Below are 27,824 nucleotides of genomic sequence, written 5' to 3'. Positions count from 1 at the left end.
CATATATGCTTGGTTCAGATTTGGTCCGGTCTTGATTTCAACGTCCAGAGTCGTCCGGTCCTACCGGCCTATATTTGGTCCAAACATAGACGTCTATAATTGGTTCAGATTTGGTCCGATCCAGACTGGCCTTGATTTGGCCCAAACATAGACATTTCACAAGTTTGGACAGCACAATACAGTAAAGAAAAGTTGAGTATAGCACAGTACCTTAGAGTATAGTACAGTATAATGTACTGTATTGTACCCTATTTTACTCTAATGTACTCTACTGAACTAAACTGTACTCTACTGAATTAAACTGTCCTGCTGCTCATTGACTACAGCTCAGCGTTCAACACCATAGTGCCCACAAAGCTCATCACTAAGCTAAGGAACCTGGGACTAAACACCACCCTCTGCAACTTGATCCTGGATTCCTGACGGGCCGTCCCCAGGTGGTAAGGGTAGGCAACAACACATCTGCCACGCTGATCCTCAACACCAGTTCCCCTCGGGGTGCGTGCTTAGTCCCTCCTGTACTCCGTTGTTCACCCACGACTGCGTGGCCAAGCACGATTCCAACACCATCATTAAGTTTGCTGACGACACAACAGTGGGAGGCCTGATCACCGACAACGATGAGACAGCCTATAGGGAGGAGGTCAGAGACCTGGCAGTGTGGTGCCAGGACAACAACCTCTCCCTCAATGTGAGCAAGACAAAGGAGCTGATCGTGGACTACAGGAAAAGGCGGGGCCGAACAGCCCCCATTAACATCGACGGGGCTGTAGTGGAGCAGGATGAGAGTTTCAAATTCCTTGGGTTCCAAATCACCAACGAACTAACAATGTCCAAGCACACCAAGACAGTTGTGAAGAGGGAACGACAACACCCTTTTCCCCTTAGGAGACTGAAAAGATTTGGCATGGGTCCTCAGATCCTCTAAAAGTTATACAGCTGCACCATCGAGAGCATCCTGACCGGTTGCATCACCACCTGGTATAGCAACTGCTCGGTATCTGACGGTAAGGCGCTACATAGGGTACCCTTACATCAGAGGCCAAGCTTCCTGACACCCAGGACCTATATACCAGGCGGTGTCAGAGGAAGGCCCAAAAAATTGTCAAAGACTCCAGTCACCCAAGTCATAGACTGTTCTCTCTGCTACCGCATGGCAAGCGGTACCGGAGTGATAAGTCTAGGTCCAAAAGGCTCCTTAACAGCATCTACCCCCAAGCCATAAGACTGCTGAACAATTAATCAAATGGCCACCCGGACTATTTATATTAACCCCCCCCCCCCTGCTTTTACACTGCTGCTACTCGCTGATCTTCATCTAAGTCACAACAATAGACAAACAGTGTGTTATTGTATGTTTCTTGTCTATATTGAATACATAATTTAAACATTCACAGTGTATGTTGGGAAAAGTATGTGAACCCCTAGGCTAATGACTTCTCCAAAAGCTCATTGGAGTCAGGAGTCAGCTAACCTGGAGTCCAATCAATGAGACGAGATTGGAGATGTTGGTTAGAGCTGCCTTGCCCTATAAAAAACACTCACAAAATTTGAGTTTGCTATTCACAAGAAGCATTGCCTGATGTGAACCATGCCTCAAACAAAAGAGATCTCAGAAGACCTAAGAATAAGAATTGTTGACTTGCATAAAGCTGGAAAGGGTTACAAAAGTATCTCTAAAAGCCTTGATGCTCATCAGTCCACGGTAATACAAATTGTCTATAAATGGAGAAAGTTCAGCACTGTTGCTACTCTCCCTGGGAGTGGCAGTCCTGCAAAGATGACTGCAAGAGCACAGTGCAGAATGCTCAATGAGGTTAAGACGAATTCTAGAGTGTCAGCTAAAGACTTACAGAAATCTCTGGAACATGCTAACATCTCTGTTGACGAGTCTACGATATGTAAAACACTATACAAGAATGGTGTTCATGGGAGGACACCACGGAAGAAGCCACTGCTGTCCAAAAACATATTGCTGGACATCTGAAGTTTGCAAAAGTGCAGCTGGATGTTCCACAGCACTACTGGCAAAATATTCTGTGGACAGATGAAACTACAGTTGAGTTGTTTGGAAGGAAGATACAACCCTATGTGTGGAGAAAAAAAGGCACAGCACACTGTCATGACTGTCCTGATCAGGTCAGGTTACAGGAGACCACAACCCTACAGATTATCTCTCAACCCCAACAGATGAGGAGAGATCTAGGGGTCTGAAGATGTGGGGGTTTTATGACCCCTCACACCCATGGTAATTCTGTGTCCACAGAAAACATTCCCTCTCACTATGGAGAACCAGCCTCAGAACTTTAAACATGCAATAAAGGGACTTTGGAACAATGGTTTCCGTCAACTACAATGGTGGTCATGACGATAGATGGAATATGAAAATGTATGTCATTTTTGTTTTGTTATTAAAGGTTAATAGATKACGTTATTATGAAAACATTGTAACGTTAAGAGTTTTCCTCGTATATGCTTGATGTTTATACATTGTACGTTGTGTGGAAAATGTCCAAATCAAAGAGAATGTTTCGGAAAAGATGAAATGTGAAGTTAGTTGTCTAAAATTGGATTTGAGTCAAATCTATACCTTGCCCCTCAAACTCGGTACGCCCAGAGAATTGCCCTGAAGGYGGTTACGCCCACTTCTGACCCAAGGGTATAAAACCTGTGAGTGCAGAATTAACATACATGACTAAGTGACCCGAGCTGCAGCCAAAGGTCTAAAAGGTCAACGAACCCAAAACGCAACAAGTTGAAGACAAAGAAATCTTTTTCTACCCAAGCTACAGATGAGTAGCGTGTCTAAGCGGGTGTATTCAAGCCGAACCACCTAGCCTCCACTCCCCATCGAATCGTGGTATCTACACTCTTTCATCTTTACGCTGTGAGCTCTGAGCTAGAGCTATCTGTCCTCCGAAGACCCCTTCCAGAGCGAGGGACAAAGGAACAGGCCAGTAAAGCCAAAGGACACGGACATCGTGTCGTGAGGACACCTAGAGAGGTGCGCAGGAGAAGTGCGTCATTGAGCAGCTTGAACGGTCCACGCGGGAAAATCCACGGAGAACCTCCACAAGTAAATACATCATTATATTCTGACTCATAACAGCGGCAGTTTGGGGCAAGGCTAGGGTTAGAATGAGCATAGCTGACAATTTCACCCAAATGTATATTCCTCTTGTACTTTCTCTCTTTCTCTCTCTCTTAAATCCCCATTCTGGGTAACACGCGACCTAGTGTGTTGGCCCGTTATACTAAGTTCTAATCAATAGCCTAGAATATGTTTTTGTGTATGTGTATCTTTTATCATCATTTTAGCTTTTTAGTAAATAAACATTCAACTAAGACTGGTGTGGTGCGAATTCATTAGTGAGACCCGGGTCCGTGCAGAATCCCGGGCTATACGACGTTCAGAACGAAACTGTTAGAGGCAACTGGTTAATTAGCGGCTGTGGTAAAATCGATATTCTGATATTCTTTGAGTTAATTTGGGAAATAGAAACTCAATAAAAACTAGTTTTCCCATGGTGCCCCAGGTTAATGAGTTAATAATTGCTTGATTCAGTTAATCACGTAATTAGAAACTTGTAATCATTCGATGAGCAACAGTCGCCACATTAACTAATACAACGTCACGACAACACCAACATCAAAACCTCATCCCAACAGTAAAGTATGGTGGAGGGAGCATCATTGTTTGGGGCTGCTTTGCTGCCTCAGGGCCTGGACAGCTTGCTATCGTCGACGGAAAAATGAATTCCCAAGTTTATCAAGACATTTTGCAGGGAAATGTTAGGCTATCTGTCTGCCAATTGAAGCTCAACAGAAGTTGGGTGATGCAACAGGACAACGACCCAAAACAAAGAAGTAAATAAACAACAGAATAGATTCAACAGAAGAAAATACACCTTCTGGAGTGGTCCAGTCAGAGTCCTGACCTCAACCCGATTGAGATGCTGTGGTATGACCTCGAGAGAGAAGTTCACACCGGACATCCCAAGAAATTTGCTGAACTGAAACAGTTTTGTAAAGAGGAATGGTCCAAAATTCCTCCTGACTGTTGTGCAAGTCTGATCCGCAACTACAGAAAACGTTTGGTTGAGGTTATTGCTGCCAAAAGAGGGTCAACCAGTTAGAAAATCCAAAGGTCCACATACTTTTCCCACCCTGCATTGTGAATGTTTACACAGTGTGTTCAATACAGACATGAAAACGTATAATTGTTTGTGTGTTATTAGTTTAAGCAGACTGTGTTTGTACAGTTGGAATCAGAAGTTTACATACACACAGTCATTAAAACTCGTTTTTCAACCACTCCACACATTTATTGCTAACAAACTATAGTTTTGGCAAGTCGGTTAGGACATCTACTTTGTGTATGACACAAGTAATTTTTCCAACAATTGTTTACAGATTATTTCACTGATAATTCACTGTATCACAATTCCAGTGGGTCAGAAGTTTACATACACTAAGTTGACTGTGCCTTTAAACAGCTTGGAAAATTCCAGAAAATGATGTCATGGCTTTAGAAGCTTCTGACAGGAGGATGTATTTGTGGATGTATTTCAATGCCTACCTTCAAACTCAGTGCCTCTTTGCTTGACATCATGGGGAAATAGAAAGAAATCAGCCAAGACCTCAGAAGAAACATTGTAGACTTCCACAAGTCTGGTTCATCCTCGGGAGCAATTTCCAAACGCCTGAAGGTACCACGTTCATGTGTACAAACAATAGTACGCAAGTATAAACACCATGGTACCACACAGCCGTCATACCGCTCAGGAAGGAGACGTGTTCTGTCTCCTAGAGATTAACGTATTTTGGTGCGAAAAGTGAAAATCAATCCCAGAACAACAGCAAAGGACCTTGTGAAGATGCTGGAGGAAACAGGTACAAAAGTATCTATATCCACAGTAAAACGAGTCCTATATCGACATAACCTGAAAGGCCACTCCGCAAGGAAGAAGCCACTGCTCCAAAACCGCGATAAAAAAGCCAGACTACGGTTTGCAACTGCACATGGGGAACAAATATCGTACTTTTTGGAGAAATGTCCTCTGGTCTGATGAAACAAAAATAGAACTGTTGGCCATAATGACCATCGTTATGTTTGGAGGAAAAAGGGGTAGGCTTGCAAGCAAAAGAACACCATCCCAACCGTGAAACACGGGGTGGCAGCATAATGTTGTGGGGTGCTTTGCTGCAGGAGGGTTTGTGCACTTCACAAAATAGATGGCATCATGAGGAAGGACAATTATGTAGATATATTGAAGCAACATCTTAAAGACAATCAGTCAGGAAGTTAAACTTGGTCGCAAATGAGTCTTCCAAATGGACAATGACCTAAAGCATACTTCCAAAGTTGTTGCAAAATGGCTTAAGGACAACAAAGTCAAGTATTGGAGTGGCCATCACAAAGCCCTGACCTCAATCCCATAGAAAAGTTGTGGGCAGACTGAAAAAGCGTGTGCGAGCAAGGAGGCCTACAAACCTAACTCAGTTACACTAGCTCTGTCAGAAGGAATGGCCCAAAATTCACTTATTAAGGGAAGCTTGAGGAAGGCTACCGAAACATTTGACCAAGTTAAACAATTTAAAGGCAATGCTACCAAATACTAATTGAGTGGTATGTAAACTTCTTGACCCACTGGAATTGTGATACATTGAATTATAAGTGAAAATATCTGTCTGTACAACATGTTGGGAAAAATGATGCACAAAGTAGATGTCCTAACCGACATGCCAAAACTTAAGTTTGTTAACAAGACATTTTGTGGAGTGGTTGAAAAACGAGTTTTAATGACTCCAACCTAAGTGCATGTAAACTTTCAACTTCAACTGTATATTATTGTGACCTAGATGAAAGATCAGATCAAATGTTATGACCCATTTATGTAGAAATCCAGGTATTTCCAAAGGGTTCACATACTTTCTTGCCACTGTAATTCTACTGTGTTACTTTTGATTTGATTTGATTTAGTAAATATTTTTCTTAACTCTATTTCTTCAACTGCACTGTTGTTTAAGTTCTTGTAAGTAAGCATTTCACAGTAAGGTCTCTACACCCTGTTGTATTTGAGAATGTGACGAATAAAATTGATTTGATTTGGATGAGTAGTCACCTGAAATGCATTTCAATTACAGGTGTGGCCTTGTTAAAAGTTAATTTGTGGAATTTTCTTCCTTCTTAATGCGTTTGAAACAATCAGTTTGTGTTGTGACAAGGTAGGGTTGGTATACAGATGATAGCCCTATTCGGTAAAAGACCAAGTCCATATTATGGCAGAAACAGCTCAAACAAGCTGTCCATCATTAATTTAAGACATGAAGGTCAATCCGGAAAATGTCAAGAACTTTGAACGTTTCTTCAAGTGCAGTTGCAAAAACCATTAAGCGCTATGAGGAAACTGGCTCTCATGAGGACAGCCACAGGAAAGGAAGGCCCAGAGTTACCTCTGCTAAAGAGGATAAGTTCATTAGAGTTACCAGCCTCAGAAAGTGAAGCCCAAATAACAGAGTTCAAGTACTAAACACATCTCAACATCAACTGTTCAGAGGAGACTGTGTGAATCAGGCCTTCATGGTCCAATTGCTGCAAAGAAATCACTACTAAAGGACAGCAATAAGAAGAGACTTGCTTGGGCCAAGAAACTACGAGCAATGGACATTAGACGGTGGAAAATCTGTCCTTTGGTCTGATTTTGGTTCCAACCGTCGTGTCTTTGTGAGATCCAGAGTAGGTGAACGGATGATCTCTGCATGTGTGGTTCCCACCGTGAAGCATGGAGGAGGACGTGTGATGGTGTGGGGGTGCTTTGCTGGTGACACTGTGTGATTTATTTAGAATTCAAGGCACACTTAACCAGCATGGCTACCACAGCATTCTGGCAGCGATACGCCATCCCATCTGGTTTGCGCTTAGTGGGACTACCATTTGTTTTCCCCAGGACAATGACCCATAACACAGCTCAGGCTGTGTAAGGGCTTTTTTGACCAGAAGGAGAGTGATGGAGTACTGGCATCAGATGCCCTGGCCTCCACAATGACTCGACCTCAACTTAATTGAGATGGTTTGGGATGAGTTGGATGGCAGAGTGAAGGAAAAGCAGCCAACAAATGCTCAGCATATGTGGGAACTCCTTCAAGACTGTTGGAAAAGCATTCCAGGTGAAGCTGGTTGAGAGAATGCCAGGAGTGTGCAAAGATGTCATCAAGGCAAAGGGTGGCTACTTCGAACAATCTCAAATATAAAATATATTTTGATTTGTTTAACACTTTTTTAGCTACTACATGATTCCATATATTATTTCATAGTTTTGATGTCTTCACTATTATTCTACAATGTAGAAAATGGTAAAAATAAAGAAAAACCCTTGAATGAGTAGGTGTGTCCAAACTTTTGACTGGTACTGTATGTGCAGTTGAAATTTAGCCATGGAATCAATGACCAAAAAATACATATTTTCAATTTCTGTAAATGATGTCTTCTTAACATTCATTCAGAACTGAAAACAAACTTAATTTCATCATCCTGAAAATACATGTTTTCAACATCCAGAAAATATGTATTTTCAACTTTCATTCAGAACTGAAACTGGAAAGACGTATTTTCGACATAATTTTGCTTACTGGAAGACTACATACACTCACTCATATGTTAATATCTCAATGTAAAACAGATGTGTCTGTATGGGCGCTCTCTCTCTCTCACACACACACACGCCACATGCATGCATGTACGCAGGCAAGCACACACAGTAATCAACAGCATGCCACACATGACCTGAGTGGTTTACATCAGCCAACAAACTGTATGCTGAGTGTGAGTGACAGAGGGAGAGAAAGACTTAGATAGAGGGGGGAGAGAGTAGATAGAGAGAGAGAGAGTGTGTGTTAGAGAGAGAAAAGGCAAGATAAAGGGAGAGTACTCAGTCAGTCCCACAAAATTAGACATGACCTTAGTGCTGAGGTATCCATTCTCCAATAGAGAGAGATCTACAAAAACTAGAACATTTAGACTTTGACTAACATCTGGGCCACACATCCTGCTGTGGAACTATGGAAACACCCTAACAATGGGGATGTCCATCTTAAAAGAAATAGGTCTACTGTAAACACTGGCTAGTCACTTCACTGCAGACTTTCTTTCCAAGGGCTATTGACCCCATGTAAAATACACAATTTCTACTCTGCCATTGTTCTCCGTTTCCCTGATTTTGTTGTTGACTGTTGTCCTTGTGTATGCCTAGGTGGGTTAGGCATGGTTCTGGTTAAATAAGGTGTTCTTGGAGTGAAAGAGCTAAAGACATGAATAGATGAAGTTATCGGGAAATCTAGAATAGAAGTATGAGAATGGAATAATGAGATGCGAATAGAATAGTGGACATGATGTCAGAGAGCCTTTATGTTGTTTTCTGTCCAGTCTGCCACCTGGTCCAGTAAGCCCCTCCCCCTCTCAGCCGTCACTTCCTCGTTGCTGTGTCACTGTGGTGTGGACCATGTGGTGTGGGTCTCATCTCAGACACGACACCCTATTTATCCATGACCTAATCCCACACCACTAAATTATACACACACACTGACACTGCCTCCAGTAATAGAACTACACTACAATATACCTCCATTCTTTTGCCCATCTTTCCACACGTCCTCTACAGCCCACTATGTAATCTGCAGCTTCAGACAGCTGGTGTCGAAGTGAATGAGGCAGAAATAGCAGCCAGGTCTGTTTCCAGGGCCATAGGGCCACAGGCTGAGATAACTACAGACAGACCACAAAGATAACAACAGATAAACCAGTGTCACGGTGTCATGGTCCTTATCACAGATGCTTAAAACTGCCTTCTATCACTTTGGGAGTGGGGAACGTTAGCACAGACACAGAGTTTTATCATCCAGAATGTTAATGTTCTTCCTCCTACCTATGCTACATAGCCACCGGTCTGTAGGTTACAGAAGCTACATGACTTATTAATGCATGCCTTCTGACCCTGGCTGTAACAGAATACCCACGCTGCATCACTCCAACACGCGATATTGCCTTCCCACAATGCACCATTCATCCTATACCTGCTCTCCTTTGTCCTCGACACTCATTCACTTCATCCCTTCATTCATCAGATCCCTCATTCACTTGTTCCACTTGGCATGTTGACAGGGGCTAGGGTTCAGGGATGGGCAATTCTAGTGCTGATAGACTGCAGCGTGTGCAGGCTTTTGTTCCAACCCAGCTCTAACACAGTGATCAAAATTGGCGATTTGAAAACCACGATTAGTTGATTACTTGAATTGTAGTTATTGCTGGGCTTGAATAAAAGCCTGCCTAACGATACCCATTATCAGTTCAGACCCGAGCCTAAAATGAACTTTTTGGTCCACCAGCCACTGTGGCAGGTAGATAAAAATAAAAATAAATCTACCAGACACTCAGATTTTCTACCGGCCCAAATATTTTTTGGAGCTACAATTACACCAACACAACAAAACAAAAACATGGATGAGTATGCTTTGTAATGTTTCTAAAACAATAAATGTATGACAAGTAAGAAGTAATAACCGGGGTTCATTATATTTGGCTTAGCACCTAAAACCCTCACAAACTTTTACAGATGCACAATTGAGAGCATCCTGTCGGGCTGTATCACTGCCTGGTACGGCAACTACACCGCCCGCAACCGCAGGGCTCTCCAGAGGGTGGTGCAGTCTGCCCAACGCATCACCAGGGGCAAACTACCTGCCCCCCAGGACACCTACAGGACCCGACCTTGTGGACTTCTCGTGACAACGAGAAGTCCAAAAAGATCATAAAGGACAACAACCATCCAAGCCACTGCCTTTACACCACGCTATCATCCAGGAGGCAAGGTCAGTACAGGTGCATGAAAGCTGGGACCGAGAGACTGAAAAAAGGCTTCTATCTCAAGGCCATCAGACTGTTAAAAAGCCATCACTAGCTGTGCCTATATACATAGACTTGAAATCACTGGCCACTTTAAAATGGAACATTAGTCACTTTAATGTTTACATATTTTGCATAACTCATCTCATATGTACAGTTGAAGTCAGAAGTTTACATACACCTTAGCCAAATACATTTCAACTCTGTTTTTCACAATTTCTGACATTTAATCCTAGTAAAAAATCCCTGTCTTAGGTCAGTTAAGATCACCACTTTATTTTAAGAACATGAAATGTCAGAATAATAGTAGAGAGAATGATTTATTTCAGATTTTATTTCTTTCATCACATTCCCAGTGGGTCAGAAGATTACATACACTCAATTAGTATTTGGTAGCACTGCCTTTAAAATTGTTTAACTTGGGTCAAACGTTTCGGGTAGCCTTCCTCAAGCTTCCCACAATAAGTTGGGTGAATTTTGGCCCATTCCTCCTGACAGAGCTTGAGTAACTGAGTCAGGTTTGTCGGCCTCCTTGCTCGCACACGTCTTTTCAGTTCTGCCCACAAATGTTCTATAGGATTGAGGTCAGGGCTTTGTGATGGCCACTCCAATACCTTGACTTTGTTGTCCTTAAGCCATTTTGTCACAACTTTGGAAGTATGCTTGGGGTCAATGTCCATTTGGAAGACCCATTTGCGACCAAGCTTTAACTTCCTGACTGATGTCTTGAGATGTTGCTTCAATATATCCACATAATTGTCCTTCCTCATGATGCCATCTATTTTGTGAAGTGCACAAGTCCCTCCTGCAGCAAAGCACGCCCACAACATTATGCTGCCACCCTGTGCTTCACGGTTGGGATGGTGTTCTTCGGGTTGCAAGCCTCCCCCTTTTTCCTCCAAACATAACGGCGGTCATTATGGCCAAACAGTTCTATTTTTATTTCATCAGAGCAGAGCACATTTCTCCAAAAAGTACGATCTTTGTCCCCATGTGCAGTTGCAAACCGTAGTCTGGCTTTTTTTAATGGCGGTTTTGGAGCATGGCTTCTTCCTTGCTGAGCGGACTTTCAGGTTATATCGATATAGGACTCATTTTACTGTGGATATAGATACTTTTGTACCAGTTTCCTCCGGCATCTTCACAACATCCTTTGCTGTTGTTCTGGGATTGATTTTCACTTTTCGCACCAAAGTACGTTCATCTCTAGGAGACAGAACACGTCTCCTTCCTGAGCGGTAGGACGGCTGTGTGGTCCCATGGTGTTTATACTTGTGCACTATTGTTTGTACAGATGAACGAGGTACCTTCAGGCATTTGGAAATTGCTCCCAAGGATGAACCAGACTTGTGGTGGTCTACAATTGTTTTTCTGAGGTCTTGGTTGATTTCTTTTGATTTTCCCATGATGTCAAGCAAAGAGGCACTGAGTTTAAATGTAGGCCTTGAAATACATCCACAGGTACACCTCCAATTGACTCAAATTATGTCAATTAGCCTATCAGAAGCTTCTAAAGCCATGWCATCATTTAATTGTTTCCCCCAAGCTGTTTAAAAGAACAGTCAACTTAGTGTATGTAAACGTCTGACCCACTGGAATTGTGATACAGTGAATAATAAGTTAAATAATCTGTCTGTAAACAATTTTTGGAAAAACGACTTGTGTCATGCACAAAGTAGGTGTCCTAACCCGAATTGCCAAAACTGTAGTTTGTTTACAAGAAATTTGTGGAGTGGTTGATAAACACGTTTTAATGACTCCAACATAAGTGTATGTAAACTTCCGACTTCAACTGTATGTACTGTATTTTATCCTATTCTACTGTGTTTTAGTCTATGCCACTCTGACATTTCTCTCCAAATATGTATATAGTCTTAATTCCATTCCTTTACTTTAGACTTGTGTGTATTGTTGTGAAATTGTTAGATATTACTGCACTGTTGGAGCTAGAAACACAAGCATTTTGCTACAGATGCAATAAAATCAGCTAAACACGTGTATGTGACAACTAAAATTAGATTTGTTTAATTACATTTTTTGTGACCTGAGTTTTTTAACCAAATTATCACAGATGAGACAAATGTTCATCTGCCTCTTTAAGGGCTGGAGATTACCGTGGTAATGTGACTTGGGTCATGTTTGTGCTGTGAGATTGAGAGTGACTAGTAGCTGTGCTGTCTTCTCTTCCCTACCAGTTGAAACTCAAACATAGAAAAACAACATAGCTTGTGAACAATGTAAATAGCCAAGAAACACAAGAACAAAGTCTCACTTCAGTCGACTTTTGTTTCAAGTAAATTAGACCAACTTTTATGCCTGTGCGCAGGGCTTCTAAAAATGAATCTTCCACAACTCTTCACGCCAGGCAGTGTCGCAGCGCGATGTGGGATAGGCTATATAGGGTTCATAGGTCTTTGACTGTGTGATTAAGTTAGCCGCTATGAAACAACACATCAGAAATACTTTGAAAGCTGCTACTAGGGCATTTATTTTACTATAAATGTGATCATACTTGACTATTTTTCTCACAAATGCGAGTGAAATGTTTGCACTGTGGAGCCYTGACCACCCACCAATGTGGCTGGGGAAATAGACATCTTAACCGCCAATGCCAAAATCTACCCTCATTTGGAGGGTGGCGGCTACTCTTTTTAGGCCTTTGTTCAGACCATTGCAACTCCTCATCATAAGATAATGTGTCTGCTCGATTGTATTAATTCCCATCTGCAAAGCTTCAAACAGCTAAATATAACTCTTGGCCTTGTCATCCTCTTCCTTTCTAGAGGTGACAGGCTTTATTTACACCTTCGACTAGGACAATAGGCGTCAGCACAGACACTGTGTGTGTGTGTGTTCACACTCCCAGAGAAGGTAAGAGGAGGCTGTGACTTTAGCAGGTAGGCTATATCTCTCCCTTGGGACATTGATAGTAGTCTATTGAGACTGAGAGACTACCTAACCTACCCTCATCTCTACACATTACATTTCCCACCTCACATTACTTGCAACATTTACCAATTTCAACATCAAGCACAATGCAAAACACATGCAAATACCCTATCCTCCCCTCTTTGTCCTCTCCCACCCATCTTTCCTCTCCCTCCCCCTGTTCTCGCTCTCTTCGTTCCTCTGAGTGATACACAGACTCCTCCTTTAATGAAACAGCCAGCTGTATACAGCAGGGCCGTTCTACTGACTCATCAGTCTGGGAGAAAACACAACATCCAACATCCTCCCAACCAAGAACTGACTGGCCCGTCTGGTATCGGGGTTCATTTGCATACAGCTTTGTTTCCAGCCGTTGGCTCGTTGGTTTCTCCTGAGGGCAACAGGTGGTTGGACTAAGGCTAAATCAGCATTAAAACATCAAATAGTCCTTCTGACTAACTATCCCAGACGGATCTACTTAGCTCATGATATAGCAGAGTTTAGGGATTTACTAATATTTTGTAATTGTCATCAGAAATAATGACTAGTGTGTGGAAACCTTAGACATTAACTAAGATGAACCAACAGTTCTGGGTTTCTATGGTGGATAGAATATACAGTACTGCAGCTCCTCATATAAATCTAACGTTTTTAAAAATAACACAACATAAGCATATTGTAGGGGGGGTTTAACAATGGACTACCAGCAAGCCCACTAAGCACTTTCTCCTTTATTAGAGCCCAGTAGGCAGCAGGGTTTCCGGTAGGAAAATGTGACGCTGGACATTTGACCAGCTACATTTTAAATTTACCGGACATTTTAGAAATGTGATTAGGGCGTACACCCACAGCGCTCAGAATGACAGAAATCTATGGTAATATGGTAATTTAACTTAACAGAACAGGCATGTCGAGGATGCAACGATGTGCGGTCATTCTTACCCAATTCTGATGTGCACTTTGAACATGTTAAAATAACTGTCCACATTTACTTTTCCTCGGCCAACAAGACGAGTAAGGAACAGCAAAATCACTAGTCTATGTCAATCTACTATATTAGAAAAGTGTAGGCTACCTAGTCTATTGGTCAGCTCTTTGAGAAAGACATGTCATATTCCAAACAGTTGTGGGACAATAGATCCCAAATTCAAACAAGCAGTAGGCCTAGGATACATTTAAAAATATGTTAAAAAGCAACAGATCAGAACGTTTAGCTTAAAATGTTGATCAACTATAATTTCTTCACATTATAAGTGTAGCAATGCGCACAAGGCAGTAGGCTATGCGGGAATGTGATTTCCATAATACAATTAGCAGGAAAACACAGTTGTCAAAAAGGCACTATACATGCCAGCAGTTTCATGTGACAGAGATGAAAATATCCATTTAGAAAGTGAGAAAATCCTCTAGGCTACTTTGAAGCAAGGAAAGACATGCCTCATAATATGTATTAAAATGTTCAGATTTCAAACAATTAAGTGTATGTTTTCAAAATGCATAGTACTGCCTCCAGCTTATTGCAAAGTGGTGTGTGATGCTGATGAAGCCTGCCTTCCATTGCCGTTTGATGCCGCCTTCAAAACAACTGGGAAACAAACTTCAGTGCGTTCAAGACAATTGGGAACTGGGGGAAAAAACGAGCTCTGACTACAAACATTTATTTGAACAGTCACCCAACTCGGAATTCCAACTCGGGAACTCTCTTTCTAGAGCTCTGACTTTCCAACCTGAAGATCTCTGACGTCATGATTTCACATCGTATTTTTCAGAGTTCCCAGATGTCTTGAAAGCACCACAAGATGCTGTAGCAGCAGCTCTAGCAGCGTCTGACAGATTTTCCACTTAAAGGCTCTGTATCTGTATGCTGTACGAGTGTGATAAAAAAGATACATAACAAATATACTGTACACGCGCCAATTTAATTCCACTAAATTATGCAAATTAACCAATAGATCGATAAGCATGACCAGTCAAATGTATTTCCATCGACTGGTATTTCCATCAATGAATTGGTTGAGATTCACAATGAGATTTTTGCCAATTTTATTTATCAGCTGTTTCATTTTTTTACCGGACAAAGGCCGGCTACTAACGGCTAACGGAAACCCTGGTAGGCAGGCAGGATTACTGAGACATATCATTGCTCCAGGTTCTGGACATCTGGCAGGTGTACTAGAGGAAAGCAGAGCTTTGACCACACTGGTAGGATTATCAAACGAGCACAGAGCCCAGATCCTTCCTGCATATCTCACAGGGTTACCCTACCCTAGACGCTGATTCAAGGTCAGTTCAGCGTTTCTCCTCCTAATGGTTGGTGTTAGGATTTGGGGAGGGTAATCCTTCCCAAATGATCCTAGATCTGTACCTACCGGGAAGCAGGTTCTACCCGGATCTCATAATGCTGCATTGTATTCTGAAGGAACTCCCCTTACACATGGCCATGTATGTATGTATGTATGTATGTATGTATGTATGTATGTTTCCTTACACATGGCCATGTATGTATGTATGTATGTATGTATGTATGTATGTATGTATGTATGTATGTATGTATGTATGTATGTATGTATGTATGCATGTGTGTATGTATGTGTGTGACCAGTGCAGCGCCACAGACAGCCATGCTGGGTGAAGAATGTGATGTGGCCAAAGACAAACATGGGGAAATCACCCCAACCTCCATGACTATAGGCTGAACCCTCACAAGAGATGACTAAAATAACACACAATCCTCACTAACACAACACCCTCAGAGAGAGAGGGGAGAGGGCAAGGAAAGGAAGGAGAGAGACAGAAAGACAGAAAGAGGGGGAGAGAGGCAGAGAGTAAGGCGAGAGGGGGGTGGGAGAAAGAGACTGAACAGAATGATAAGCAGCTGAAGAGAAGAGAGGAGAGGTGAGGTGTATGTGTGTGCTGAGCAGTATTCCAGCCTGGTTTGGTTTAGAGCCTGAGTACTGACCACAGCACTAATACTTCTACTGTGGGTTAAGCTGCTCTGGGCAGGGAGGCAGGCGGGCTGAGGGGGTGAAGCCTCTCTAGCTGATCTGATCCCCCATCACACACACACACACACCATCATATTGCGGGTAGAGGTTAGTGTTAACCACATACCTAGGAACAGCTTAGCCTTAACCATTACAGTGGAGTAGGACAACAAAAAACTAGGAGCAATTTCATCCCACCATCTCGTCAATCCAGTTAGCCACAGAAGCTAACCCTAATGTCAGTAGATAGGACTTAAGAAATAATATGTATTAGAGTGTATGCTGCTGTCTGTCAAAGAGCTTTTGGCCCACCCTTTAATGGTTCAAACAGCCAACAAATCATCCTGTTACAAGTGTTTAGCAAACTTTTTGAAAAAATTATGTGTTTAATCAAATACAAAGTTATTTTACAGAAAACAAATGAACATTTAGCATGCTTATAGGGAAAGGCACTCAACGTGTTCGTCACTGACACAAATGACTGATGATTGGCTGAAATAAATTGATAGTAAGAAGATTGTGGGAGCTGTTTTGTTAGACTTCAGTGTAGTTTTGTCATTGATCATAACCTATTGCTGAAAAAACGTAGGTGTTTTGGATTTGCATCTTCTGCCTTATTGTGGATTGAGAGTTACCTATCTAATAGAACACAGAGGGTTTTCGTTCATGGAAGCCTCTCTCATGCAAATTCAATTGAGTGTGGTGTACCGCAGGGCAGCCGGCTAGAGCCATTATTGTTTTGTTTTTACAAATGTCCTTTCACTGACTTTGAATAAAGTCTGTATGTCTATGTACGCTGACAACTCAACAATATACACATCGGCTGCAACAGTAAAATGAATAATGGAGACAGTTAACATAGAGCTCCAGTTTTAGAATGGATAACTATCAATAGACTGGTGCTAAATATAATATCAAATAAAAGCATCATTTTTGGACAAATCACTTGCTCAACGCTAAACCTTGTTTAGCTCTAGTATTGAATAATGTGGCTATTGAACAAGTTGAGGAGACTAAACTGCTGGGTGTAACCATAGATAGCAAGCTGTCATGGTCAAAACATATAGACTCAATGGTTGCTAAAATGGGAAAAGGTCTGTCCATTATAGGCGTTGCTCTGCCTTCTTGACATCTCAGTCGACAAGACAGGTCCTACAGGCCCTAGTTGTGTTGCACCTGGACTACTACCCAACTGTGTGGTCATGTGCGGCAAAGAAGGAAATAGGTCAATTCCAGTTGTCCAGAACAAAGCAGCACGTATCGCACTTAGATGTACAAGGAGGGAAAGTGTCAGTAACACGCATGTCAGTCTCTCCTGGCTCAGAGTTGACTGCGTCACTATTGGTCTTTGATGTGTGAAGATACCAAACTCTCTGTTCAAGCAGTTGGCACACAGTTCGGACACTCATCGTACAACATGAGACATGTAACCAGAGGTATCTTCACAGTCCCCAGAACAGAGGCTAGGAAACGCACAGTATTAAATCGAGCCATGACTACATGGAACTCTCTGCCACCCCAGGTAACTCAAACTAGCAATAAAAACAGTACAAAAAACGGACAAAAGACACTTACTGCACAAAGGGGACTGTGAAGAGACACAGCCATTGTATATATCTTGTATTGTAATTTGCACTGTACTACAGTACCAGTCAAAAGTGTGGACACCTACTTTTCTTTATTTTACTCATTTCTACATTGTAGAATAATAGTGAAGACATCAAAACTATGACATAACACATATAGAATCATGTAGTAACCAAACAAGTGTTAAACAAATCAAAATATATTTTAGATTTTAGATTCTTCAAAGTAGCCACCCTTTGCCTTGAATCTAAAATCCAAACTTTTGACTGTTACTGTATATATATATATATATTCAGTATCTAAATAATCTTTGTTGCACAATTAAAAAGTCAATACACTGCATTTCAAACATTCAGGGGGGGGGGGGGTCTAATGATTCAGGGCATGTACATTTATACCCAGGCTAAATATAAGCCTTCAACTATAAGACCCACTAATAATTGTATTATTTTATCTAAATAGTTTAACCTACTTTTTTGCAATAATCACTGCCCTTTTTGTTAAATTTTTTACCAGAACCGTGCTCAATGCACATCCAGTAATAATGACTAACTTCTGGTAACAGGCATAATAACATGAACACAGGTCTTATAAACAATCTCTCAAGCACAAGCCCACCTGCTAGTGAGTAGCCAGCTAATCTTTATATTTAAAGTCTAGACAACTTGGATCTATTTGCTTGCTAACAAGGTAGAACACTTGAACTGTTATGAATACATTCTCTTGTCTGTATCAAACTGTTTGAAACACATAGTCTGTTCGCTATGTTAAATGTTGAAATAAAGGATAATAATATGCTTATTTCTGAGAATGAGAATGAGTTGCCAATTCCTTATATAACTGCGTCTTTTTATGCTCATTGCACATTTATAAAACACAGACTAGACAGCTAGTATAACAGTTTGTGGCTAAAATGCTGCTAGAGGTACATGGTGCCGCTCACAACAGAAACTGACCATTAATTATCCCCAATCATGTTCATTGATACTTCTGTTTTAGTAGAGTCTTCTCTGTTTTACATTTCTGCAGATGAGACAAAAAGGTTATCATTAGGTTATCCTCTATTACAATAAAATATTGTCTCAATGTGTTTCGGTGTCCATATGACCGATTACATTGGCCCAAACCTCAAATGCAAATAGCAAGTTGAAACTGCTTGTTATCAGAGAGGAAGATGAGTGGCAGAGGGAGGGGCTTGGTGTCTGAAGGTGCACAGTGCACACAGCACAGAAGGAGCGAAAGAGACAAGACCAAAAAGACAAACTCATAAAATCAGGAAAAAAATAAAAACCTTGATTCTTGTAATAGTCATTTGGAACATCGTGCTAAAACATAAAATATTTTATTTATTTTTTGCCTTTTTCAATCTTGTCTCATTACTGCAACTCCCCAACATGCTCGGGAGAGGAGAAGGTGGAGTCATGCGTCCTCCGAAACATGACCCGCCTAACCGCGCTCCTTAACATCTGCCAGCTTAACCCGGAAGCCAGCCGCACCAATGCGTCGGCGAAAACACCATTCAACTGGCGCCCGCAGGCACCCGGGCCCGCCACAAGGAGTCACTAGAGTGCAATGAGCCAAGTAAAGCGCCACCGGCCAAACCCTCCCCTAACCTTGACCCAATTGTGCGCAGTCCTATGGGACTCCCGACCACAGCCAGTTGTGGCACAACCCGGGAATGAACCCAGGTCTGTAGTAATGCCTCTAGCACTGCGACGCTGCGCCACTCGGGAGGCCCCATAAATTCAGCCCTAGTTTGTTACCTTGATCTGCTGTCTGCGCAGCATGGCCAGCTCTCTCATGTCTCTGAAGGGCTGTAGCAGGTAGTGGTAGAGTTGTGTTGTAGCCTCCAGTAACTCTCCATAGGCCTCGTCCTCCTCTGGATACACCTGCAGCAGCTCCACCATACTCTCCATGGCCCGGTGCCTCTCCAGCAGCTACACACACACACACACAGAGAAGATCATTTAGCAATTCAGCAAATCATCAAAAATAAAAAGGAACCAAATAAAACAATTTAGCAGCAAGACTGGTTTAGGAGGATTAGAAGAAGAAACAGGAAAATATGGGGGAAAAGTTTGAAGAAGTTTATTCTGTGCCTCTGAATAAGGTGTTATAGGAAAGGCGCTAACAATGGTCAGGAATAGCTCATATTTCAGACTGTGTCGAAACTAGTTCCAATGCTGATTCACAGGAGTGACTGGCACAGTGTGTGGTGGTCTCAGCCCTAGCACCAGCACAGACCATTTCATAATGGCTGTCTAAACAAAGAGCTCTTTCACCAGCTGCACAGAAGAAAAAAAAGTATTTACCAAAAGTTACAGTACTGGTAAAATGAGAAGGATTAAGCGTGTGTGCAGTGCACAAGCATACACATGTGTGTGAGCATGTGTAAAAGTTTGTGTCTGTGGCCATTAAGGTTGAGAAATACTTGGGGAGACCTCTACTACAATATGGTACTTCAAATATTGTGATATCCGATATAAATCGGTTTGCTCCGTTAATGACTAGATCATTCCAGACTGTGAATTTTTTTCCCTTTATTTATGATATTATAGTAACATTCTCATTAAATAATCTTAGTATGGCAGAAGAAATAAGGCTTAGTTAATTCATTTAGACTTCATTTTGAACAAACTGATACAGCCTAACTAATAAAACTGCACAGTTGTGATTTGTAAAGTTCAAATAGAGTATAGTCTTGCATTTCACTATATATCGTCAATGTCATTTCACAATAGTCAATTTAATCATATATCGGAACAACTAGGGTTGAATATTTTCCCGGTATTTGACAAAATGTTCCATCCCGAGAGTAAATCACTTTTCTCCCAGGTAACCCGGTATTTCCTGCCAAAACCGGAAGTGTCATTCAAAAGCATAATAAAGCATTGATTAAAGCTTTGACCGAAAATTCAAGACTGATGCTACTTCAGCCTGATGAGCCATACATTACATACATTCATTTCCTTCCAGTTCTCTGCTGCCAATGACTGGAACTAACTGCAAAAATCACTGAAGCTAGAGACTCATATCTCCCTCACTAGCTTTTCTCCCTCACTAGCACCAGCTGTCAGAGCAGCTCACATATCACTGCACCTGTACATAGCCCATCTGTAAATAGCCCATCCAACTACCTCATCCCCATACTGTATTTATTTATTTATCTTGCTCCTTTGCATCCCAGTATCTCTACTTGCACATTCATCTTCTGCACATCTACCATTCCAGTGTGTAATTGCTATATTGTAATTACTTCACCACCATGGCCTATTTATTGCCTTACCTCATTTGCACACACTGTATATAGACTTTTTCTACTGTATTATTGACTGTAAGTTTGTTTATTCCATGTGTAACTCTGTGTTGTTGTACGTGTCGAACTGCTTTGCTTTATCTTGGCCAGGTCGCCATGAGAACTGGAAATGAGAACTTGTTCTCAACTAGCCTACCTGGTTAAATAAAGGTGAAATAAATAAATACAATTTAAAAAATGTATGAGCCCCACATTAAAGGCATTTAATGAGGCCAAGCCCCAAAAAGCCCAAATGATTGTGCCGTTATCCAATACACACAGTACAAGTCAAAAGTTTGGACACACCTACTCATTCCATTCATTTACTATGTTCTACACTGTAAAAAAAAGACTGAAGACATAACAACTATGAAAGAACACATTTGGAATCATGTAGTAACCAAAAACTGTAAACAAATCAAAATATATTTATATTTTAGATTCTTGAAAGTAGCCTTACTTTGCCTTGATGACAGCTTTGCACACTCTTGGCATTCTCTCAACCAGCTTCACCTGGAATGCTTTTCCGACAGTCTTGAAGGAGTTCCCATATATGCTGAGCACTTGTTGGCTGCTTTTCCTTCACTCTGCGGTCCAACTCATCCCAAACCATCTCAATTGGGTTGAGGTCGGGTCATTGTGGAGGCCAGGTCATCTGACGCAGCACTCCATCACTCTCCTTCTTGGTCAAATAGCCCTCAACACAGCCTGTAGGTGTTGAAAAACAAATTATAGTCCCAATAAGCGCAAACCAGATGGGATGGTGTATCGCTGCAGAATGCTGTGGTAGCCATGCTGGTTAAGTGTGCCTTGAATTCTGAATAAATCACAGTGTGAGCAGCAAAGCACCCCCACACCTCCTCCTCCATGCTTCACGGTGGGAATCACACATGTGGAGATCATCCATTCACCTAATCTGCGTCTCACAAAGACACGGCAGTTGGAACAAAAAAATCTCAAATTTGGACTCATCAGACCAAAGGACAGATTTCTACCGGTCTAATGTCCATTGCTCGTGTTTCTTGGCCCAAGCAAGTCTCTTCTTCTAATTGGTGTCCTTTAGTAGTAGTTTCTTTGCAGCAATTCGACCATGAAGGCCTGATTCACGCAGTCTCCTCTGAACAGTTGATGTAGTGATGTGTCTGTTACTTGAACTCTGTGAAGCATTTATTTGGGCTGCACTTTCTGAGGCTGGTAACTCTAAATGACACTAATAGGAAGAAGATACTTGCTTGGGTCAAAAAACACGAGCAATGGACATTAGACCGGTGAGTCCAAATGTGAGATTTTTGGTTCCAACCGCCATATCTTTGTGAGACGCCGAGTAGGTGAACGGATGATCTCCGCATGTGTGGTTCCCCATGTAAAGCATGGAGGAGGTGTGATGGTGCTTTGCTGGTGACACTGTAGGTGATTTACTTAGAATTCAAGGCACACTTAACCAGCATGGCTACCACAGCATGCTGAAGCGATATGCCATCCCATCTGGTTTGCGCTTAGGACTATCATTTGTTTTTCAACAGGACAATGACCCAACACACCTTGAGGCTGTGTAAGGGCTATTTGACAAAGGAGAGTGATGAAGTGCTGCGTCAGATGACCTGGCCTCCACAATCACCCGACCTCAACCCAATTGGGATATTTTGGGATGAGTTGGACCGCAGAGTGAAGGAAAATTTAGCCTACCTGTCACTAGGGTGGGCATTCTAGTTTCTTTACTTCTATGATTTCTATTTCTTTGTTTTTGGCCAAGTGTGGTTCCCAATCAGAGGCAGCTGTCTATCGTTGTCTCTGATTGGGAATCAAACTTAGGCAGTCCTTTTTCCCTCTTTCATTTGTGGGTTCTTAATTTTGCACTGGTTGTTATTTTGCCCTGCAGAACGTCACGTTCGTATTTTGTTTTGTTGTTGTCGGTGTTCAGTTAATAAATAAATAGAATGAACACGTACCACGCTGCGCTTTGGTCCACTTCTTCCCATGACGATCGTGACAGAAGAACCCACCACAAAAGGACCAAGCAGCGTGGCCAGGAGGAGAAGGGATCCTGGGCACGGGAGAGAAGGGAGTTTAGGACATCGTGGACATGGGAGGAGATCATGGCAGGCGACAAAAGCCTGCCATGGAAACAGGCGGAGGCAGATAGAGAGGAGCGGAGAGATCAGGAGTTACGGCAGAGACGGGAGCACAAGAGGCAACCCCCAAAAACAATTTTGGGGGGGAACACGGGTTGGCGAGCAGGGCGAGAGGAGTTGGTCACGGTTCCAGTGCCATGTTTTCCGGTTTTACACACCGTGCCTTCAGTGCAAAGTCACAGCCCGGTGCGTGCAGTACATGCTCTCCGTACCTGCCGCGTAAAGAGGGGTATCCAGCCAGGAAGGGTGGTGCCGGCTCAGCGCTCCTGGTCTCCAGTGCGCCTCCTCGGACCGGGATATCCTGCGCCGGCCCAGTGCGTCCTGTGTCAGCACCTCGAACGTCCCGGGCTAAAGTGGTGATTCAGCCAGGAGGGGTTGTGCTAACTCTAAGCTCCAGACCTCCAGTGTGCTTTCACAGGCCAGTGCGTCCTGTGCTGGTGCCCCGCACTTGCTGGATTGAAGTGGGTATCCAGCCAGGATGGGTTGTACCTGCTCCACGAACCAGGCCTCCAGTGTGTCTCTCCAGCCCGGTGAGTCCTGTGCCTGCTCCACGAACCAGGCCTCCAGTGTGTCTTTAAAGCCCGGTGAGTCCTGTGCCTGCTCYACGAACCAGGCCTCCAGTGTGTCTCTCCAGCCCAGTGAKTCCTGTGCCTGCTCCACGAACCAGGCCTCCAGTGTGTCTCTCCAGCCCAGTGAGTCCTGTGCCTGCTCCACGAACCAGGCYTCCAGTGTGTCTCTCCAGCCCGGTGAGTCCTGTGCCTGCTCCACGAACCAGGCCTCCAGTGTATCTCTCCAGCCCGGTGAGTCCTGTGCCTGCTCCACGGACCAGGCCTCCTGTGTGTCTCCCCAGCCTGGTGAGTCCTGTGCCTGCTCCACGCATCAGTCCTGCAGTGTGTCTCCCCAGTCCGGAGCCTCCAGTGACGTTCCCCAGTCCGGAGCCTCCAGCGACGATCCCCAGTCCGGGGCCTGCAGCGACGGTCCCCAGTCCGGAGCCTCCGGCGATGATCGGTGGTCTGGTTCCTCCGACGATGATCTGCGGCCCGGTTCCTCCAGTGAAGGTCCATGCACCAGGGCCGCCACCAAAGCGGCGGGATCTGCAGGCGGAGGGTGGTCTACGTCCCTTACGGAGCCGCCTCCGTAAGGGATGCCCACCCGGACCCTCCCCTTTAGAGTCAGGTTTTGCGGCCGGAGTCCGCACCTTTGGTGGGGGGGGTACTGTCACGCCCTGGCCATAGAGAGGTTTTTATTCTCTATTTTGGTTAGGCCAGGGTGTGACTAGGGTGGGCATTCTAGTTTCTTTACTTATGTTTTCTATTTCTTTGTTTTTGTCCAAGTGTGGTTCCCAATCAGAGGCACCTGTCTATCGTTGTCTATGATTGGGAATCATACTTAGGCAGTCCTTTTTCCCTCTTTCATTTGTGGGTTCTTAATTTTGCACTGGTTGTTATTTTGCCCTGCAGAACATCACGTTCATATTTAGTTTTTTTGTTGTCGGTGTTCAGTTAATAAAAAAATAGAATGAACACGTACCACGCTGCGCTTTGGTCCACTTCTTCCCATGACGATCGTGACACTACCTTTCAGGAGGCTGATTTGCAGGCAAAGACAAATAAATGGGTAATCAATACTTATTGAAAATGAAAAGACGCAATGCTCGCTCACCATAGTAGCCTAACGTAAGGCTTTGTGCCTTTTCCATGATGATTACATTTTTTGATTGCACCTCGACTCACATTGGTTGAGCACCCTCCACTTCTTTCCATTATCAATATTTATTTACAGACACTGTTGTAAACTACAGTCTAATCAAATTCAAGTTAATTTCAGAATTTAAGTTAACTGCCACGTGATTCTCCACCCAGGTAGGCAGCCTACTCTATTTCAATGAGACCACACATACTAGGCACACTTGAACTCAGACGCCCAACTAGGAGAGGTAGGCTACTGAAGTTGAAGCAGCAAATTCTGTGTTTGAATAATGCGAAAAATGTACTTTTAATACAATAGGTAGGCTAATGCATACAAAGCAGAAAGATGATTGTTTCCAAATAATCTGCGGGACAACAAAAATATTTTCATCCCAAAGTTGTCTGTCTGACCGACCCGCAGCATGAAAAATGCTGACCACACCGCAATGATCTCTTTCAAGAACCTCAGGAATGCAGCCCTCTACTAGGAACCACTCGTTTCAATTCATACAGTACAACCCTCCCTCAGTTCTCCCAGGGGTAATATTGAATGTATATTGAAAGGCTGCTGCTACATCACCAATCTAAGCAGTGAATAGCCTAACAGTACCCTTCTGCTCTGTCTGTCTGGTGTGGCTTGAAAACAGAGGAGGAGCTGTGGATAGGATGAATAGGGGCTCTTAAGTTGTTAACCCTAGCCAGGCTTTCCATAGCCAGCCACACACACAGGTCCACTCTAGGGATCAGGGGCTAGAGACAGACACTGGTCGATTCAGCTCCAACACTGCTCCTACTGTTTACCTTGGCCAGGCATCTCCAAGGTAACCACAGACAGGCCAGCCCTGCACTTAGCTAAGAGAGGGGTGGCTGAGAGGGAGAGAGCTACTGTAGCACTAGAACTGTTGTATTAGGAAAGGGAAAGGGGGATACCTAGTCACTTGTACAACTGAATGCATTCAACTGAAATGTGTCTTCCGCATTTAACCCAACCCCTCTGAATCAGAGAAGGTACAAGCTGCCCATAGGCATAAATGTAAAAAATCCAGTTGGGGGATCAATGCAACCTTCGAGGCAAGAACGGAATATGTTGTCTGGTGAGTGACATTTCCTGTGACCTCTGACCCAACTGTGGTTAAGGCAGGAGGTGGCTGTGATTACAGCCCTGGGAGCACAGATTGACGAATGACTGAGTGTGTGTGTGTGTGTGTGTGTGTGTGTGTGTGTGTGTGTGTGTGTGTGGTGTGTTGTGTGTGTGGTGTGTGGTGTGAGTTAGTCATGGGGAGTTAGCATGTCAGACACTGGGCGCTAGACTCCAACTGCATCATTGAGGATTAGTTCAAATTAGCCCACACACATCTCCCACCATTCAGTGCAGGGACCAGGCTTTGGGTCAAAGGTAATTGAAGGTAGTATGTGTGAGGGCTGCAGACTGCATATTTTCCGCTGTAGCTAAGTTAAGCGGCTTTGATGTTGCTTCCTCCTAGACCTGATCTAAGGTGAGTTTTGCGTTCCTCCTCCACCTTAATGGTTACATAAGGGTTGGGGGGTGAAACTGATCCTAGGTCTGTGTCTATGGCCAACTTGTACCCAAAGCAAAGTAAGCAAACTCACTTGGTAGGCTTGCTATTATAATAGCAGGAACAGTACCTGCTGGTTTCAGTTGATGTGTGGATGTTGTATGCAAAGTTCCATGCGCTGAAATGTGCACACATTTACAAATCAAAATATTTTATTGGTCAATACACATGGTTAGCAGATGTTAATGCGAGTGTAGCGAAATGCTTGTGCTTCTAGTTCGACAGTGCAGTAAATCTAACAATTACTCTAACAAATTCACAACGCATACCTTATACACACAAATGATAAGGGATGAATAAGAATATGTACATATAAATATGTGTGTGTGTGTGTGTGTGTGTGTATTTAGCTCAAACAACATACATTGTATTCCATCGGGACAAGAGGCATACCTATGTAAGAATGCTGTTCATTGACTACAGCTTAGCATTTAACACCCTCCAACATCGTCAATAAGCTCGAGACCCTGGGTCTCGACCCCGATCGTGTGAACTGGGTCCTGGACTTTGACGGGCCGCCCCCAGGTGGTGAGGGTAGGAAACAACATCTCCACCCCGCTGATCCTCAACACTGGGGCCCCATAAGGGTGCGTTCTCAGCTCCCTACTGTACTCCCTGTTCACCCATGACTGCGTGGCCATGCACGCTTCCAACTCAATCATCAAGTTTGCAGACGACACAACAGTGGTAGGCTTGATTACCAACAACAATGATACGGCCTACAGGGAGGAGGTGAGGGCCCTCAGAGCGTGGTGTCAGGAAAACAACCTCTCAATCAACGTCAACAAAACAAAGGAGATGATCATGGACTTCAGGAAACAGCAGTGGGAGCATCCCCCATCCACATCGACGGGACAGTAGTGGAGAAGGTGGAACGTTTTAAGTTCCTCGGCGTACACATCACGGACAAACTGACATGGTCCACCCACACAGATAGTGTGGTGAAGGCAGCGCAACAGCGCCTCTTCAACTTCAGGAGGCTGAAGAAATTTGGCTTGTCACCTAAAACACTCAAAAACTTTTACAGATGCACAATCGAGAGCATCCTGTCGGGCTGTATCACCGCCTGGTACGGAAACTGCTCCGCACACAACCGCAAGGCTCTCCAGAGGGTAGTGTGGTTTGCACAACGCATCAACGGGGGCAAACTCCCTCCAGGAGACCTACAGCACCCGATGTCACAGGAAGGCCAAAAAGATCATCAAGGACAACAACCACCCGAGCCACTGCCTGTTCACCCCGCTATCATCCAGAAGGCGAGGTCAGTACAGGTGCATCAAAGCTGGGACCGAGAGACTGAAAAACAGCTTCTATCTCAAGGCCATCAGACTGTTAAACAGCCATCGTTAACACCGAGAGGCTGCTGCCAACATACAGATTCAAATCTCTGGCCACTTTAAAAAATGGATGTAATAAAGGTATCACTAGAGTCACTTTAAATAATGCCACTTTAATAATGTTGACAAATCATACATTACTCATCTCATACAGTGGGGCAAAAAAGTATTTAGTCAGCCACCAATTGTGCAAGTTCTCCCACTTAAAAAGATGAGAGAGGCCTGTAATTTTCATCATAGGTACACTTCAACTATGACAGACAAAATTAGGGGGAAAAATCCAGAAAATCACATTGTAGGATTTTTAATGAATTTATTAGCAAATTATGGTGGAAATTTAGTATTTGGTCAATAACAAAAGTTTCTCAATACTTTGTTATATACCTTTTGTTGGT

At 43.3% G+C, this 27,824-nt stretch overlaps 1 protein-coding gene across 2 annotated transcripts in view; it reads right to left on the bottom strand.

Moving 5' to 3' along the window:
* The window catches only part of jmy (junction mediating and regulatory protein, p53 cofactor), an 81,079-nt gene that overhangs the window by 18,895 nt on the left and 34,360 nt on the right, over positions 1-27,824 (bottom strand). The window contains exons 1-2 of one of the 2 annotated variants that reach the window (XM_070442742.1): positions 22,645-22,733; positions 19,164-19,337 (exon numbers count right to left, since the gene is read on the bottom strand). In XM_070442742.1, the coding sequence (XP_070298843.1) occupies positions 19,164-19,337; positions 22,645-22,674 (204 nt within the window). In that variant the 5' untranslated portion in view covers positions 22,675-22,733. Of the gene's footprint in view, positions 1-19,163; positions 19,338-22,644; positions 22,734-27,824 lie in introns of those variants that run through there. The other variant, XM_023984284.1, reaches the window with a different exon arrangement.

Source organism: Salvelinus sp. IW2-2015, linkage group LG4q.1:29 (genome assembly GCF_002910315.2).
Source record: "Salvelinus sp. IW2-2015 linkage group LG4q.1:29, ASM291031v2, whole genome shotgun sequence".
Taxonomy (NCBI): domain Eukaryota; kingdom Metazoa; phylum Chordata; class Actinopteri; order Salmoniformes; family Salmonidae; genus Salvelinus; species Salvelinus sp. IW2-2015.
The sequence above is the reverse complement of the archived record's forward strand: the minus strand, read 5'-3'. Positions and strand labels throughout refer to the sequence as shown.